Source organism: Sciurus carolinensis, chromosome 12 (genome assembly GCF_902686445.1).
Source record: "Sciurus carolinensis chromosome 12, mSciCar1.2, whole genome shotgun sequence".
Lineage (NCBI taxonomy): Eukaryota > Metazoa > Chordata > Mammalia > Rodentia > Sciuridae > Sciurus > Sciurus carolinensis.
Genome location: NC_062224.1, coordinates 78,522,288 through 78,540,159, shown reverse-complemented (window position 1 = coordinate 78,540,159; position 17,872 = coordinate 78,522,288). Strand labels below are relative to the sequence as shown.

At 32.0% G+C, this 17,872-nt stretch overlaps 1 protein-coding gene across 3 annotated transcripts in view; it reads left to right on the top strand.

Moving 5' to 3' along the window:
• The window catches only part of Syt14 (synaptotagmin 14), a 231,520-nt gene that overhangs the window by 47,487 nt on the left and 166,161 nt on the right, over nucleotides 1–17,872 (top strand). For 2 of the 3 annotated variants that reach the window (XM_047521303.1, XM_047521302.1), the window contains exons 3-4: nucleotides 10,219–10,383; nucleotides 17,238–17,453. In XM_047521303.1, coding sequence (XP_047377259.1) covers nucleotides 10,219–10,383; nucleotides 17,238–17,453 — 381 coding nt within the window. Of the gene's footprint in view, nucleotides 1–10,218; nucleotides 10,384–12,872; nucleotides 13,945–17,237; nucleotides 17,454–17,872 lie in introns of those variants that run through there. The other variant, XM_047521301.1, reaches the window with a different exon arrangement.

Genomic DNA, 17,872 nt, shown 5'->3' with positions numbered 1-17,872 from the left:
CACCCGGCTTGTAAATTTAGTCTTAAGGTCATAGTTGATAGTTATGTCCACAATTACTAAGAAGAAAATACATAGTCTTAAAAATAAGTCAGGCTGTTTCACTGAACTAATATAGTAAGCAGTTCCTAGGACGATTGATTCTGACCTAAGCATATTCTCCCCATGGCCTCTGTACTTGTATGAGAAGAATGTTTTTATTTGTATGCTCAACTTCCACACATCCATTTAACTGAAAGAGTAATCTGTCCAAAGTTATATTCTAGTAAGTACTTTTCTTTAGTGTTTTTGTTGTTGTTGTTTGTTCTAACTGATGTGACTCTGCAGGCACATTGGAAGAATATATGTCTACATGTGGTAAGAGCAGCAAGAATTTGGAGAGTCATTTTTCAGTGATTTAGAGAGGTCTGGCTGCCACCTGCCTGCATTTAAAACTGAGGAAGAGAGACTTTCCAAAGGAAAGTCTGTGAGAAAAGGTATGAGGCAGGGATTGTTTCCCCCTTATTAACCTGGTGGTCAGAGTGGTAATGGACTCTGACCCTGGCCTTTACATCTTTGTTCTAGCAAGAACTTTATTTAGAAAAATTCAGGGTCTAGCAGTACTTATTCCAAAATGCAAAACAAAACCACACACCAAAAAAGTTTTCTGAAAGTTTCTGTAAAGGAAACTGTATTATATCTATACACAACTTTTGCTCTACTGTGACATCTAAACCAGTTTCCCATCTAAAATTTATTACATATTGCCAAATTCTTACAAATATTATTTTTATAACACTTTTTGAATACATAATTTTATTCAGTGTTTTCTTCTGTTTTTTGATTTGTTCCTTATTGTGAAATATATTCTTCAAATCTGTTCTTTACATGTGTTTTTTGTGAATTACTGAATTTAGTTTTTATATAATTATTATCATCACTAATTTACTATTTTGAAAAATCTCAAAGTTTCATTCTTAATTTGAACTTTAAAATTTTTTTAAAAATTTGTTCTTTTTAGTTATACTTGACAGTAAAACACACACATATATATATTCTTTCAGTTCTGGGGATCAAACACAGGGTCTTATGCTTGCAAGACAAGCACTGTACTGACTGAGCTATCTCCCGAGCCTAGTGAAACATATTTTGACCTGTCATACATACATGGAGTGTAATTTCCCATTTTTGTGTTTGTACATGATGTGGAGTTACACTTGTTGTGTGTTCATATATGAACATAGGAAAATTGTGTCTGATTCATTCTGCCTTTTGAATTTGAACTTTTAAAATATTCTGCTTCCAACAAGATATTTAGCCATTTGGAACATGGCTTGAAATAGTTCTTCTAAACTTTTCTTTCAAGCAAACTTTTAATCTCAGTTTTCAAAAATTTATATGCCTCTCTCCTTTCTTGATAGCCTGTTTTACTTTTGAATCCTCACAGTTAAATAGGATTTCTATTTTTAGATATCATTATAGATAATTTTCTGTTCTTAGAGTTATGCATTAAGTAATTAATTGATCTGTATAAACTAAAAACAGTCACCTTTAACCTTTGTTTTTCGATAGTGTAGGATAAGTTCACTTTTGGCATAGGACTTTTTAATATTTTTTAAATGAAGTTGATCAAATGAAGTTTAAATGAAGTTGATGTGAACATCTTCACTGTTCTGACTTTATTTTGAAATTTGAGACCATAATTGCTTTCATTGGAATCTGATAGCATAATAGAAGGCATATGTTTCACCTGTTAGAAACATTACACTGCTGATTTCTACTTGACTTGTATTATACCTTTGTTTGAAATTTTTCTTGACACATTTTACTGAACCAACATTTTCATTAACATTTATCAGTGTTTGGTTCCTGGTAGGGTAAGTAACCTTGTAGTTTCCATATCAAACTTCATATTGTTGCAATGTATTATTTCTTTAATAAGGTTCCTAGCGTATCTTTCTTTCAGTGAATTAGCAATCATGCCCAACCTAGTAGCACCTTTTACAAAATTAATGAACATATTCTTAGTTTTTTCAGGTCATCAGTAAAGGTATTAAATAACACAATTCTATGGAGTGGCTCTCTTTAAACTTCTCTGAGTCATTGAGTTTTGATATGGTCTTATATCCATTTGTCTATCTCAACTCAGCTATGTACACAGCTGTTGCTATTCCCTGACTTCAAGTTGTTGAACCAGAGAAACAATATTTAGAGTGACTCATGCAGCCTCCTTGGCATTATATGTAGTCACCACTGAAGACAAATGTGATAAACTACAGAGGTTGGCCTAAGGTGAAAAAGCAAAAAAGGTTTATTGGCAATAAAACCTGATCATGCCTGAGAGAGGTCTTAGAAGCAGCCTTTAGTTATGAAGTCTAGCAGTGTACTTGTTGGACTTCCAAGTCTTCTTCCAAAACTTAGATTCTATCTCTGAGTTTGTGGATTAAACTGAAGTTTCATAGTAGAGGAAGAGGTAAGGTTTGTTTAAGAAAACTAAGCATTTTTTGTTTTCTTTGTTTATGTAACTACTCATTATTGCACAGAAAGAAATTGTTTTCTTGACTGCTTCACTGAAACAAAGATTGTTTTTTTGTGTCATATTTTCCTGTAGATAATTGAGAATATTTATGTTGATAACTTGTAGTGATATTTTCCCATGTAACTGCAGTGGTTGTTTTAAAAACAGTTAGCATTTGGCATTTAACCCATGGTCTGCATTTTGTTTACTTGAATGTCAATATAACTTCTGTAGGAAGATCATTTGGTAAGGCATATGCACGACTATCACCTTTTCACAACAGAAGTTAATATTCACAAAATTAGTTAAGTAATTTATATATTTTTATGTGATTATGATATAATGCCAGGGATTGGAAGTTCTCTATCATTGGAAATAAAGTATTAGTGGAGCAAGTAAAGAAAGAGTATTTAAAATTTAATATGGTATGTTCTGTGTGTGTATGAGACCGCCTGAAAGGCAGACTGGAACCTCTTTTCTCCTACTCTGTTCAGTTAAGGTAGCCCACGTGGCAGGCCATCATCATTGCTTCCCTGGATTACTGCAGTTACTTTCTAAACGTGTCTTACAGTCCTTCTCCACTCCTGTTCTTATTTTTACGTCTCAGTTATCACTTCTGTGTGTAAAATACTGTATTGAATCCAATTGCTTTTATTTTTATCACTTTAAAATATTAACTTTTAGTTAAATTATTTATTCCCTTTCTAAATCTCCAACTGCAGTGGATACTAACAGAAGGTATACTATGGTACACCATCAGATTTTACTTTTCTCAATTTCATTTTTTCATCGAGTATCTTTTTTTCTTTTTTATTGACAAATTTGTTCTTCATCTGTGTGATTGATGCTAATTTAGTTGCAGGTTACCCTTAACTTGGGACACTACACCTTCATAAAATTTTTCTTACTGAAATTAGCCCATACTTAATTTATTTTTATTTTTAATTTAATTTAATTTTGGGGGGGCACCAGGGCTTGAACTCAGGGGCACTCAACCACTGAGCCACATCCCTAGCCCTATTTTGTGTTTTATTTAGAGAGAATCTTATTGAGTTACTTAGCACCTCGCTTTTGCTGAGGCTGGCTTTGAACTTGCAACCCTCCTGCCTCAGCCTACCGAACTGCTGGGATTATAGGCATGTGTGATTGTCCTCAACTTGCCCATACTTTAATGTCCTAAACTTTGTATTTTCAGCCTCTAAGGACCAAGACAAACTGCTTTCCAGTTGATTCTGCTTTCCATTTCATTCTGCTTCAATATTGCCAATCTTTGTTCATTAACTGTTTGCAGCTGAAATTAAAGAAATGTATCTCTTTTGCAAAGCTTTTTTTTTTAGTAATTTTTCTTTAAAAGTGCAAATATTCCTGCTTTCTCTATGTCTGCTACAGATATCCTATCAGTACAAAAGGTTTATGTATAGGTATCACTTTGCAAATGGAACTCCATGGTTTTTATTCAGTATGCCTTGGAAAGGAAAGTGAATAGTCCTTAAATTCAAATTGCTGTTTTTAAGTCGCACAATATGCCCTTGATCTCTTGTCATCTGTAACTAAAGTGTGCTGGACCTGTTTACTTACTGTATTAGAAAACATGATAAGATGGCAAGGTAAATGAGCCTTTGATTATGTGTGTGTAGGTTCAGACACAGTAAATCCATATGCCTTTAACCATTTAGTTTTTTCAACAAAGGCAGCATCTCTTCGAAACCGATCAGGCTTGGGGAGAAGTATGTTTTCAGAATGAGCAAAGGATGTTTTGATCACTTTGAGAATAGAACTCGTTGGCATACATAAAATTTTAGGAAAAAAGTTGATGTCTAAGAGATTTGAAAGGAACTGCTTTTTGTTTTTCAGAGTTTTGATGGTTTTGAGCTAAATCCTGTACTAAGCATATCTGAAACTGTGGTTGATATCACAGGTTGGCTTTCTCCTGCAGTTGGTGTTGAATTTTCAAAATCTTATCTTTAGTAACTTAACTATGAAGATCTCAATTGAGAAGAATAGCTCAGAATCATTGAAAAAGTAAAGCAGAGAAACAAGTGACCTTAGATATTGCCATTTGTCGTTTAGACTATTTCAAACTAAGTGATATGTATTGAATAGACATTAAAACATTTGAGGTGGTTAGTTCTAAAGAATGGCAGTACTTTGCTGTAGGGAGATTTGTCAGGAAAATATGTTTTACTCTAAACTTCATTAGAATTATAACTTTGAAACCTCAATTAAGACTGTCCTTGAAAAAATCCCTGCCAGAGAATGTTTGACAGACTTATGTATTAAATATTTGGTTTAAATATATTATTATGAGAGCATTACATACTATTAAGTCTGAGTATTAAGTATTTGGTTTAAATGTATTATGAACATATTATGAATTTATTTTTCCATACTTAATAAAGTTTGAATTTTGTTTTTCCTGTTTTTTGTTGTCATTATGATAGTTGAATGAAAATTCATTTTATCTCATTGTACTTGAAGGAGCTGTAGCAAACCTGTTGATGGTTTGACATGTTAAACAGGTTGGGTACCGTCTTATTTTATGAATATGGTCAGGTAACGTTCTCTCAGAGAGTACTGTTTTTGTGAAGAACTTAGTGTTCCACATGACTTCCATTTGTGCCTTCCCCTTGGTTTTCTCTTTGAGTTACTTAACAGTGAATTATATCACTTACTAGTAAATGCTATCTTTAATGTTATTTTTAAAAGAGTTAATATTATATATCACTTTATTCCTTTTTTGATTCCAGTTTTGCATCTTTTATATCATAAAATAAAAGTTTTATGGGCGATGTATGCAACAGTTGAGATGTTACAAAAGGAAATTTAAACATATCAAATTAAACCTTTTCCTAAATGGTTTCTTTGAATCACTGATAATTATCTAATTCTGCCCAAACCAGAACAAAACAAACTACAGAATTTTTCTGATTAAAATATGAAAAAAATTTAGGCCTAATTAAATAGAAAACGAGTATTTGTTTTAAAATGAAAGTTGATTTCTGCTAGGCACTGTGTTGCACACGCCTGTAATCCCAGTGACTGGGGAGGCTGAGGCAGGATAATAACAAGTTCAAGGCCAGTCTCAGCAACTTATTGGGGCCGTAAGCAACATAGCAAGATCCTGTCTCAAAAAATAAGAAGGGCTAGGAATTTAGCTCAGAGGTAAAGCACCTCTAAGTTCAATCTCCAGTACCAAAACAAACAAACAAAAAAAGTAAGTTGATTTCTTATCTAGTTCACATTTTGGTCAAGAGATAGAATTGCATCTATTAAATGAATTATTAAAGTCTCCATGACATGGAGTTAGAGGACTAGGGTTTCATGCTCAGCAGGACAAATCAGCAATATATCCGTTATAATGTAAATTGTAAGTTTTGCTTTTTATCCTTTTTGTTTTGAAGCATTATATGAAGCCTAGGTATGTTTTGTTGAATTTTGCATTGTATATATAATGAGTAATGAATAGGATAGTCTTGTAAAATGTCTTTAAAGAGTTTTTTTTTGATACAAATGAATTTTACTTAGAGTATGATTATGGCACAGGCTAATCAAAATTGAAAATATATTGGTTTAGTAGATAAATAGTGCCCTAATATTAATTATTTGTATGTATAGTCTTGGTATTTTTCCTCACAAACTTTACATAGAAAAGGTTATTTTGTGAAGAAATGTAAAGAATTTATGAGATTTTGAAAGTCAAAATGGATTTTTCTTGCTTTGATCTTTATATTTTATCTTTTTTTTGAATAATCAATATCTGTAGAAATTTAAATGAATTTCAGCACTATTAATGGAAGCTTTGCAATATCTTTTTAAAAGTATATGTATTCATTTCTAAATATATAGTAAAGATAACTGCCTAAACCAGTTCAGTTTATATGGCACAAATAATCATTAATCTGGGACAAACTAAACTCTGTATTTTCTAATGAAATATTATAACTTGTGCTCCTTTTTTACTTTGTAGTATGGTTTTAGAAATTCATATAGAGGATCATATAGTTCATTATATTATATTAGTTATATTCTTTATTGAACAGTACTAATGATTATCAGTCTTACTGTTCTGTAGAACATTTTTAGTTCTAAAATTCTCACTAACTTTTCAAATGTGGCATATTAACATAAGAATGTACTATTAATGTTTTTAAGTGTAGTTCTAAAATAATTTTTAAAATATTTTGAAAAGTATCTTGAATAGAAAAAACTTAGTTATATTTTATATACTTATTTTGAGAAAGCTGAATCAGTTGGTGTCTTTCTAGATGAAAACCAAGCAGTAAAATATTTCCTCATAATGTATGGGGTAAGCTATGTAACTTTGGTCACATAGCTTTCTCTTATTTTTTATATGCAGGTTGGTATTAAGCACCAGTATTGCTTGGTGTTTAAGACCATGAACTCTGGAGTCGGAATGTCTGGGTTCCTAGCTATATGTTCTACTACGTGACCTTGCTCAAGTTAATTATTCTCTGAACCTCAGTTTATTAATCTAAATCCTAAGATGATATCATAGTACTTAACTATCATAAAATTGTTTTGAACACTGTATTTTAAAATGAAAGAGAGTATAATAGTACCTGGCAAATGTGAAGCAAAGAGATTAACAATTAACAGTTTGAATTCAGGACTCAGTGTGCCTGACAAGTTCAAATCCAGATTCTGTCATTGAATAATCATGTTAAGATCTTGAAAATTTTACTGAGTCTTTCAGTTTCAATATCTATATCTATCAAATTGGATTGTAGCAAGAATTAAATGAGATAATGCTTGTAAAGCAACAGTCACCTGTAAAAAAATGAGCATTCCTTATGTGTTTGATACTGTTAAAAGTTGTTATTAATTTGACTTGGTTTTGTTGTTTAGAATATTAAAATTTTGAAGATTTGGATAATGGGGAAAAAAGCATTAATGAATTCTGAGTTATTGACTGCATTCAGCAAATTTAATATTCAAATGTAGTTTAACCTAAACCAATTATTGACTACATGCTTTTATATAGAGATTTTGAAGGCCATTCATAAGAGGTGACAGGCATTTTCAAATAGATTTACTTGCCTGCAATAGATAATCTAGAAGGCTTGAAAAGGTTGTATATAGGCAAATTACCCATATTCTTAGAAGTGCTTATGTAGAATGGCTCTGTATTCAGATTCATAGTATAAATAAGGTTTTAAGGGGATATTCCATCTTATAGTGAATGAAATGTATTGTTTTATTAGTGAGGTCTAATTGTAATTTAGTTTTTTTGTTGAAAATGTGCAGCATTCACATCTTTGATCTTATTTTATTGTATATACTATGACAGTTCTATGCACAAGTAAGATTTAGCAAATGTTTCTGTACTCAGAACTTACTGGCCATCTTCTGATATCATGTCATTTAAAATAATTCAGATTATTTTAGCCCAGAGATGAGGATGAAAATAGAAATGTGAAGATTTTAAACATTTTGTTAAACACAGCTATTTAATTTTTTATTTATAGCAGCATCACTATTTAAAATCATAAATACATATTTTGTATGAATAGAAAATTGACAAGTGATAGTTTCAAAGGGAGTTGTGTGAGTACTATATTTACAATATATTTACTATATTTCCTAGTGGGGAAAGCTTCTTTTTAATCTGAAAATTTATAATACAAGAGATTGACCATTAAAAGGCTACTACCTACATTTGTTGGTTTGACTTTATTTAGTGAATGAAGTTTTTCACGTATCTTTTATAACTAAACTGACCTTTATCAGGACACCATACTCATAAGTCCTTCAAAATACTCTGTTGTTTCTAATGCAACTTGTCAAAACTAAACTAATTATTTACCTCTCTTCTTCTAATTCCTTCTTTTCCCCCACGCTGTAAACCAATTATCTTTACTCTTAAATTTTTTAAGTTTAGTTAATGGCATTACCATTTACTCCATCTCTCACACTGGAAACTATAATTATCCTCAATCTAATTGGGTCATTATCAGTTTTCTTTAAACAAGGTCTAGAATTCATTTCTCTTTTCTGCCACTGCTGCTACCACTTAGTTGAAGAACGGGTCACACCTTCATATATTCACCCCCTATCATTTTCCAGTTTTATGAGTGTTTTATCAATATGATTCTATAAGGCAAACCTGTAACCGTGTTGTTCCCTAAGTATAAAATCTTTAGGATGATATTCAAGGTTCTTTGACAGTTTGGAGCTTGCTTTCATTTTCAGTCACAGCCCCTAGAATATATTCTTGATCTTTCCTGAACACTCATTCATTCATTTATTCATTCATTTACACATTTATATTTCAGCTATATGAGGTTGTGCTAGGTATTTTGAGGACACAGAGATAAATAAGACAGCCATGACTGTTGTTCATTAGTGCTTATAGAACTGTCATGTCTGTTGTTTCTGTATTTATGCTATTTTATCTGATCTTTTACTATTTATTGAGTTTCTGTTAGTCTTTTTTTTTTTAACCAAATGTATCTCTTTTCCAAACCACTTTGTGACTTTCTTAAATGGTGTTGTTTCTTTGTGTTCCAGTAATAATTTATACTCATACCTTATTATAGTCCTTACTGTATTTTACTCACTTGGAGAAGTTGGAGGAGAGTTTATCTGTTCTTACTCTACAAAATCTCCCCAAATCTCCCCAAGTGGTTTCATGTCATTCTCTCTCTCTTTTTTTTTTTTTTTTAGTTTTTTTAGATGTTGATAGACCTTTATTTCATTCATTTATTTGTATGTGGTGCTGAGAATTGAACCCAGTGCCTCACACATGCTAGGCTCTACCACTGAACCACAACCCTAGCCCCCATGTTATTCTCTTGAGACCAAATTCTTTTCAGAATCTGGTAGCTTATCAGAAAGTTTCATTGTTTCTGGTATATACAGTGATTTCTTGTCTCTAGAGCATCATACAATGTTGTTCCTTTTGCCTAAAGAGTTAACTAATTCTTACTGTTCTTAAAATACAATCATGGAGGCCATAACTTTGAGAAAAACTTACTTGATCCTTCAATACTGGATGTAGTGTTCCTGTGGTTCTCAGGGTTCTTATTCTTCCAATTGTAGTCTTTATTATACTTCATCGTAACTACCTTCACCAGGTTGTTGAAGAAAAACAAGAGCCGTGTACATAACTATGCCTGTAATTAACTATGTGTGACTGATGCTCCAAAAATATTTGTCGGTTGAATGAATGAGGGTGATATGGTAAAGAAAAGTGTTGGCCATTCCAGGTAGGGGGAAGAGGATAAACAAAAAATGGAGTGTGGTATTTAATGTTGCCAATTCTAAGGCAGTAACGTAGATCCCCTTTGACTAGAGTATATATTGAAAAAAGAGGCAGGAACTTTAAATAATAACAAAATGTTCTCATGAATTTGGTAATTCTTGTGCATGAGAAATAATTTTTACTGATTCTTGTTAAAAATTTCGTAATACTCTTCAATGGATTAAACATTTGCTAACTGCCTATTTTGTAGACCATTGTTTTTCTTTTCAAATTGTTTCAACATAATTTATAGGAAACTTTTAGAAAATTTGAATGAATGCTGTTGAATGTGTTTAATAACTGTCGTTAAACTTTGTGTTTTTCTCATAAACTGTTTTAAACTATGATGATTTTAAAATATAGTTCAAATAAGGCAGTAATCTAACTTATGTGTGAGGGTTTCCTTCTTATTTGTAGCTTAAAGAAAAATAAATGCTTACAGCTGTGACTTTTTTCTCTCTAGTATCTCCAGAGGCAGTTGGATTTTTGTCAGCTGTTGGGGTGTTTATTATCTTGATGCTGCTCCTTTTTCTCTATATTAACAAGAAGTTCTGTTTTGAAAATGTTGGCGGGTTTCCAGATCTTGGTTCAGGATACAGTACAAGGAAGAATTCACAAGACAAAATGTGTAAGTATCATTTACTTTTTCTCTTTTTATCTGTACTATTATTTATTTTAATTCATACAATAGGAAGGTTGACTTTGACATATAGTAAGCTTATTTTTGAACCTCTGCCCCTGTAAAAAAAAAACAAAAAAACTAGTAAATAAATTGTGTTCTGACATCCTTCTGTTGGCCATGAATTGCTAAGATATTACATAAAGGTGAATTGTCTATTATCACAAAATATTTTTATTTTTTATTTATAAGATATGCGTTTGGAAGAAGGAGGTATCTTAATACATTATCCATTGTCACATAGCTCTCCGGAGAGCTTTCTCCCCGTGTCCCGAGAAGAATTTTGATACTAGTCACCTTTCTTTTTTTTTTTAACCTGCAGTATAGTTTTCAGCTGATGGATAATTTTATTGCTTGGAGGAGGTGATTTTTCTTCTGCTAACTTAATTATAAAGATAAATTCTGATTATAAAAAGTATATGTTCATTCCCTCCCTTGGCACTGTAGGCATTATATTACTTAGTATCTAGGTACTGGGAAGGGCAGTTTATGATACTGTTCTTTCTCTTATGTGAATGCTTTTTTACAGGGTTTTTATTTTTCCTTTTTATTAAGTAAGAATTTTTTATTTTCTATTTCTAAAGATAAGGAAACACGTTGTTAATTGAGAAAAGTTTCAATAAGTGCCTGTTGTGGTGGTTCACACCTATAATCCCAGCCAATAGGGAGGCTGAGGCAGGAGGATCATATGTTCAAGGCCAACCTCAGAAATCTAGCAAAGCCCTAAGCAACTTAGTAAGACCCTGTTTCAAAGTAAAATGGGGCTGGGGATGTGGGTCAGTGGTTAAGTGCCCCTGGGTTTAATCTCCATTACAAAAAAGAAAGGGGTTTTATGAGTAATAGCAGAGAAGCCTTGCTTGCCTTGTCTATGAACACGTGTTGGAGACATGCTTTTTTTTTTTTTTTTTTTTAACTTCTGATAAGAGGTGATAACCTCATTACTTATAAAAGTCTATTAATTATTAAATTACATTTTGTGACTTTTGTGTTAGGAAATGGTCATACTTTATGTAGTTTTGACTTGGTTAATTTCAATGTTTCTCAGACTTCACTTCAGTCCTGCTCTTTTTTGGTACTGATGATTGAACCCAGGGATGCTTTACCATTGAGCTACATCCCTACCCCTTTTATCTTTTATTCTGAGACAGGGCCTTATTAAGTTACTAAGACTGGCCTTAAACTTACAATCCCCCTGTATTAGCCTCCTAAGTAGCTGGGGTAACAGGCAAGGACCACCAAGCCCAGCTCAGTCCTGTTTTTTGATCATTTGCGTAAGTGAATTGGTTAAAGATAGCTCTTTTAACATCTGTTGGTCATTCTCTGGTTCAGCATTTCTGATTTTTCTTTGGTCAAATAAACCCTCTTTATACCCATAAAAATTATTAAGGACTCCAAAGAGCTTTTGTTCATGTGGGTTACATCTATTAATATGCACCATATTAGGAGTTAAAACTTAGCAACTTTAAAAATATATTTTATCAATTTTTTTAAACTAAGAAGGCTATTACCTGTTAATTTAAATAACATTCTTAATAGTTTAAAAAGTTATGTATTTTCTAAAACCAAAAAGAAAAGCTTGGAAAAAAGAGTGAGTTTTCTTTTTTTTAAACGTTTTCTTGAAAAACAAAGAAATTTATTACAACCAGCATAATGGGAGACAGCTGAATTCTGGTATCTGCTTCTACCTTCATTCTTCTACCTTATGTAGTAGAAAACCTCAGTGTGTTCTTGTAAGCAAATCAGAGTAGAAAAGTTAAATACCCCCTTACTGGTAATATACAGGTTTTACCTTGAGGAGTCAAGGTGTCAGGGATTTTCTTAATTTTTCTGAGCCTTGTATTTTCTTTCATTTATTAAACAGGAATAATATTTGTCAGATAGGGTTGTTATAAAATCAAATAAGATTAAATTTGTGAATTATAATACTTTCCATGTGCCACTCAGCAGATGTCCTCACCTGCTCTCCCATTCTGACCTGTATGCAAAATTGTTTATATATTTCCCCCATAATATTTTTTATTTGAAATAATGTTGGTAGTTTAATAGGATAGTTCCCTTATGTAGACTATTAATAAATAACTGAAAGTACATAATAAAAATCCTTTTTATATTCTTCTTTCAGGTATAGAATAAAAACCAATAGTGTTTGAGGGGAAAATGTTATCTTGCTGCTGTTGTGATAGCTATGGAGTGGGAAAAAATGTCATTACATTTAAACCAAGTGGTTTGATTTTTTTTTTTTTTGTGGAAGAGTCTTTACTTCAACATATTTCTACCAATGCTTTATGAATTTACAGAAAAATTAAAAGCTACTGTGTGAAATACTAATGAGCTAATGATTAGCAACATTTAAGTATTAAATTCAAGTTCCAAAGTAGTTGATGTTTTGAGAAGAGAAAATTCCATTGTTGTACCTTTTAGGAACAAGGAATTAGAAAATGGCATTTTTCAAAACTTTTCAGCAGAATCTGCCTTCAGTGTCCTCCCTGGTGGACACAATCAGTAGTGCTGTAGAAGACTTGACCACTGCTGTTGGGGAGGTCAGCTATGCTTTAACTGACTCAGTTGCTGAGCAGGTAACAAGTATGATAAATGGCTTTCGCCCTGAAGAGGAAATTTCGGCTGCAGAAGAAACTGTGAACATTTCTGACCCAAAAAATACCATGTTACCAGAAATTTTCAACAACAATGCTTTCCAGAAAACACAGTCCAATTTAGAGCACAGAGCAAAGCAAATAAATTATAATAATACTTTAGCTTCACAAGAGCAAGAAATGCACGAAGAAAGATTATTTAAACATACTAATGATAGGCCACAGACAATATCAGAGTATCAAGAAACTGGTAATGTTAGTGATTCTTCTTTGAAAGGCTGCATGAAAAATGATGGGATCTCAGTTATCAAGCAGGATACAAAAGCTGGATCTACTTGTCATGGACTTGAAAGTGCTGACAGATGTAAAAAAATTGGATTAGGAATCTCCAATAATGGTAAGAATGATTTAAAGGAGGTAAGATATCAAGAAATGAAAGAAAATGAGACTATCACCAATGGAATAAGCATATTATATGAGAAAAAGAAATACATTGTTACAGATAATCATAAAAGAGGAGAATATGCTAAATCTCAATATATGTTTTGGGGAAGAGATCAAGATAAAATGGGGCATTTCAGCAAAAGTGAACATCTTGTTGATTTAAGGCATTCTGATCATTTGAAGAAAGCTGAAAAACATATGAAGTGTAAAGAATTCAAAGGGAATGAGTGTTCTCCAAAAGATATTTTGACAAACAATAGACAGAAACCCACTATGAAAGAAGATATATATATACCATCATCATCTAATTCTAAAAATACATTTTCTGGAAAAATCAACCAACAAATAAACCCAGCAAAATACCACAAAGTGAAAGGAGACATTAAAACAAAGAAAAATGAAGCCAATTCTGCCAAGAAAGGAACAGCAAAGGGTAAAGTTGAAAAATATTCTAAGATAGTACCAGAAAAAGGTGAGGTCTCCTAATGTTGGTTTGAGTGATTAAATTTTCTCTTGAGTTTTTGTTTTCAGTTAGGAAAACAGTATCCAAATTTCTCAATTTTCCTGTCCATGTCTATATCTAATTTAAGAATTCTTGAATCTTCTTACTGGGAAATATTTTAAAAGTCATTTTTTAAAACAATCATTTCAAGAGTCTTCATGTTATTTGTATACCACAAAGTATAGCTGCCGAAACCTAGGTTATTTGGCCATCGTTTCCTCCCTTGGTACTGACATTGAACCCGGTGGCACTCCCATCACTGAAACACATCCCCAGTGCTTTTTATTTTTTATTTTGAGACAGTTTCTCCCCAAGTTGCCTAGGCTAGCCTTGAACCTGAATTGCTGAGATTATAGACATCCAACTTCTTTTCCTTATTTTCTTTCTTTTTTTTTTTTTTTTTTTTTTTGCTAGGGATTGAACCCAGACCCTTGTGTATGAACTATATCCCCAGCTCCTTAACTTTTCTCTTCTTTAAAAGAATTTTTTTAAGTTGTAGATAGACACAATGACTTTATTTTATTTATTATTTTTATGTGGTGCTGAGAATTGAACCCAGTGCCTCACATGCACGAGGCAAGTGCTCTACCTCTGAGCTACAACTCTGGCACCACCCCCCAACATTTCTTAATGACCATTTATTTTACAACCAGAGACTCTATAGTTGTTTTCAGGTATGTGTATGCTTTAGTCAGAGTTTATTTGGTATCCTATACTTGTATTTTATAATTTTTAATGTTCAAACTAACTGCTAAGTTCTTTATACAGCATTGCTCTTCAAAACTGCTGTAGTAAGAATCTATATAAAATGTTTTCTATTTTTCCTTGAGAGCAGATCTTATTTTATTGAATGACATGCTTCAGGATATGTATGTATTCATTTAGCCATACTTTAAAAATTTTATGACTACTTAGTTCACAATGAGTGTACATGAACAATACATTGTTACTCGTGAGTTCTTTATATTGAATTAAGATTCTGTGTGCATTTATAGTTTTCTACCATGGTATTTGTGAAATTTTCAAAATGTCATTGCAGTTCATACTGTAGTAACTGCTTCTGATAATTCTAAGTCATTTCCATTTATTGCTGGTCTAATCACAAGACTAAAAGTACACAGGATTTTATAAAGCATACATCTGGAATTTTTCTGTAAATTCACTTTCTTATAAGATAACAGTCTATTCTTATAGTAGTTTTTGAATGTGAGATTCAGTGGATTTTGGTAACTGATTTAGTTTTGGTAGGCTTATTACTCAAAGTAGCAAACGTAAGAAACATAAAATAAAGTAAAATATTTTACATAGTATTTTATTCAGAATATAACAATATGATGAACATCACGAATCCATTACACAGCAGAACAGGGTTTTAAATTTTGTTTGTTTTATCTTTATTAGAAAACATGCTGTTACCCAAAGAAACCAAATATCCCTCAAGTCTTCCAGAATATAGTCAGTACTAAACTTAAACATGTTGTATTCCAAAAATCATTTTGGAAGTTTTTTGACCCTGTGTTTAGCCACACTATAATATTACTAATACCTCTATTTTAGGTTTTGGCATAGGAGTTATAAGATATAGAATGAGAAGGAAGAGTTTCCTTTTCTACTTCTGATGCAAGGTTTCTTCAAGTAGCATTTTATAATAGATGAAGTTTGACCATAGAGTAGGTGCCCTCACAGAGCTTTTAGCCCTCCTGCTGCCTTAAGCCCACCACTGTGGCATCTTCAAAGCGCACAGCTCTCAACAGGGAATCAGAAGGCTGGTTCTAGACCAACTCTGCCACCTTCTTGGCATTGTTCAGTAGGACTTTCAATGGCAAAGTTCTGCTTTTAGGCTTTGTTCCACATAGAACCCAATAGCTATTTGTGGCTATGAGCCCTCAAAATGTGACTGACAACATAGAGACTGGGATTTTAAAGTGTATTCAACTTTAATTAATTTAAATTTAAGTTATCACATGTGACTGCTGGCTACACATTGGGCAGTACATTTTATGAAATCATGAACTGATCAATTTTGACTGCTGCTAATGATTTTTAAAATAATTAAAATTTATATCTCTTGAAAATCTTGTTTAAAATTTAGGTATATTTGAGTAAAAATTTTCTAGTAATACCACTTTTCACAGATGATAAATGTTAGCAGTTTAGTATATATCCCTCCAGACATTTTTGTAGACTGAATGTCTGTATATATATATTTCATGAAGGAGTATATAGTATGTATGTGTATGTATGTTTGTGTATGTATGTGTGTGTGTATATAATATATACACACACATATACATGATGGTAATATAATTATACCTTGTATGATATGACTTTCTTTTTTCTCTTAACATGATGTTCTAATTATTCTTGCCTGTGAGTACTTGTAAGTTTACCACCTTACTTCTAAGACTGTATAGTATACCATTGCATAGATTCATTATAATTTATTTAACCAAGGCCCAGAGATGGACATTTTGGTTATGTATTGTTTTGTTTTTCTTTTGCTATTAAACATAGTGCTGTGAGTTTTCTCAAACATGTATCTTTGTTCACCTGTCAATTTTCTTTGGTTGAATTCTTAGAAATGAACTCGAAAGATTCCTAGAAATGAATCAAAGACACTTTGCAGATTTAAGAATTGAATGTTTTGCCAACTTGTTCTCTAGAAAAAATTTTCCAATTATAATTCCACCAATAGTTATGTCTGCCCATTTCTATTTTACTATTAGTACTGAGCATTGCCAGTTTTGATATTATTGTCCAAAATGAAAATAAAAAATGTATCTTGTTAAATGAACTATTTGAATCAGATCCATATATACCAGCAGCAATCATAACTTTGTGTGCTACTGATCCTTTTAAAAATTTTGTATAAATGGCAAGCACTGTAATTTCCTTTATATGTAATAAGATTGAAAAATCCCTGTGACTAAGATTATTTATATAATTAGAATACACAAATTAATATTTTCCTATTAAAACAGAAAAATCTAAAGCTCAGACTTCTTACATGAAAAATTATATTTCTCTAAAGCTGAAAATTCAGGGATTCAAGGTGTGTATATGTGTATTGGTGTATATACCTGTAAAGCACTATGCTTTAAAGGCAATTTATTCAGTAATTTCAAGGATTGTCTCTTAATTGATCTCATCCTATATGCTGACATGTATATGTGTGTCACACACATATATATGTAAAATTTAGCAAATTTATAATGTCGTATTGCATTAAAATTATCATATCCTATTCCTGTCATTCCAAATAGATAATTCCTACATGGACAAAGATGAGCATGGTTCATCCTCTGAAAGTGAAGATGAAGCACTGGGTAAATATCATGAGGCCTTATCCAGAACACATAATTCTAGACTACCATTGGTAGATTCTAGACAAAAGAACTATGCTTGGGAAACAAGACAAAAATACAGTCCTTTATCTGCGGAGTATGATGGATACAGTAGTGAAGCATCAATAGATGAAGGTAAGACAGTTTGTTTTTTAAAATGACATGCTATTGTATTAGATTTTTTTCATCTAAAATTATAAGCATCTGTGGTTGTACAATAAGAAGAGGACATTAGAGTCACATTTGTGAGAATATAACTTTTTCAAATCCTTGGACTCAAGCTATAAATCCAAACCAATACTGAAACACAAAAAAGCAAAACAAATAATATAAGTAATATTTTAATTGTAGTTCTCATTTCACAATGAACATATATGCCTAACATGCATGATATAGAAGAAAAGAATGTGGTGTTCCTATAGATGGAATCAGTTCTCATATACCTGTTACAGAAGCTTATTGGATCTATGTATCTCACAGTGTTAAATATGACTCCAGGGTGTTAATGTCAACTTCTTCATTCACTGTGCCCCCGAATATCAGCCAAATGATTC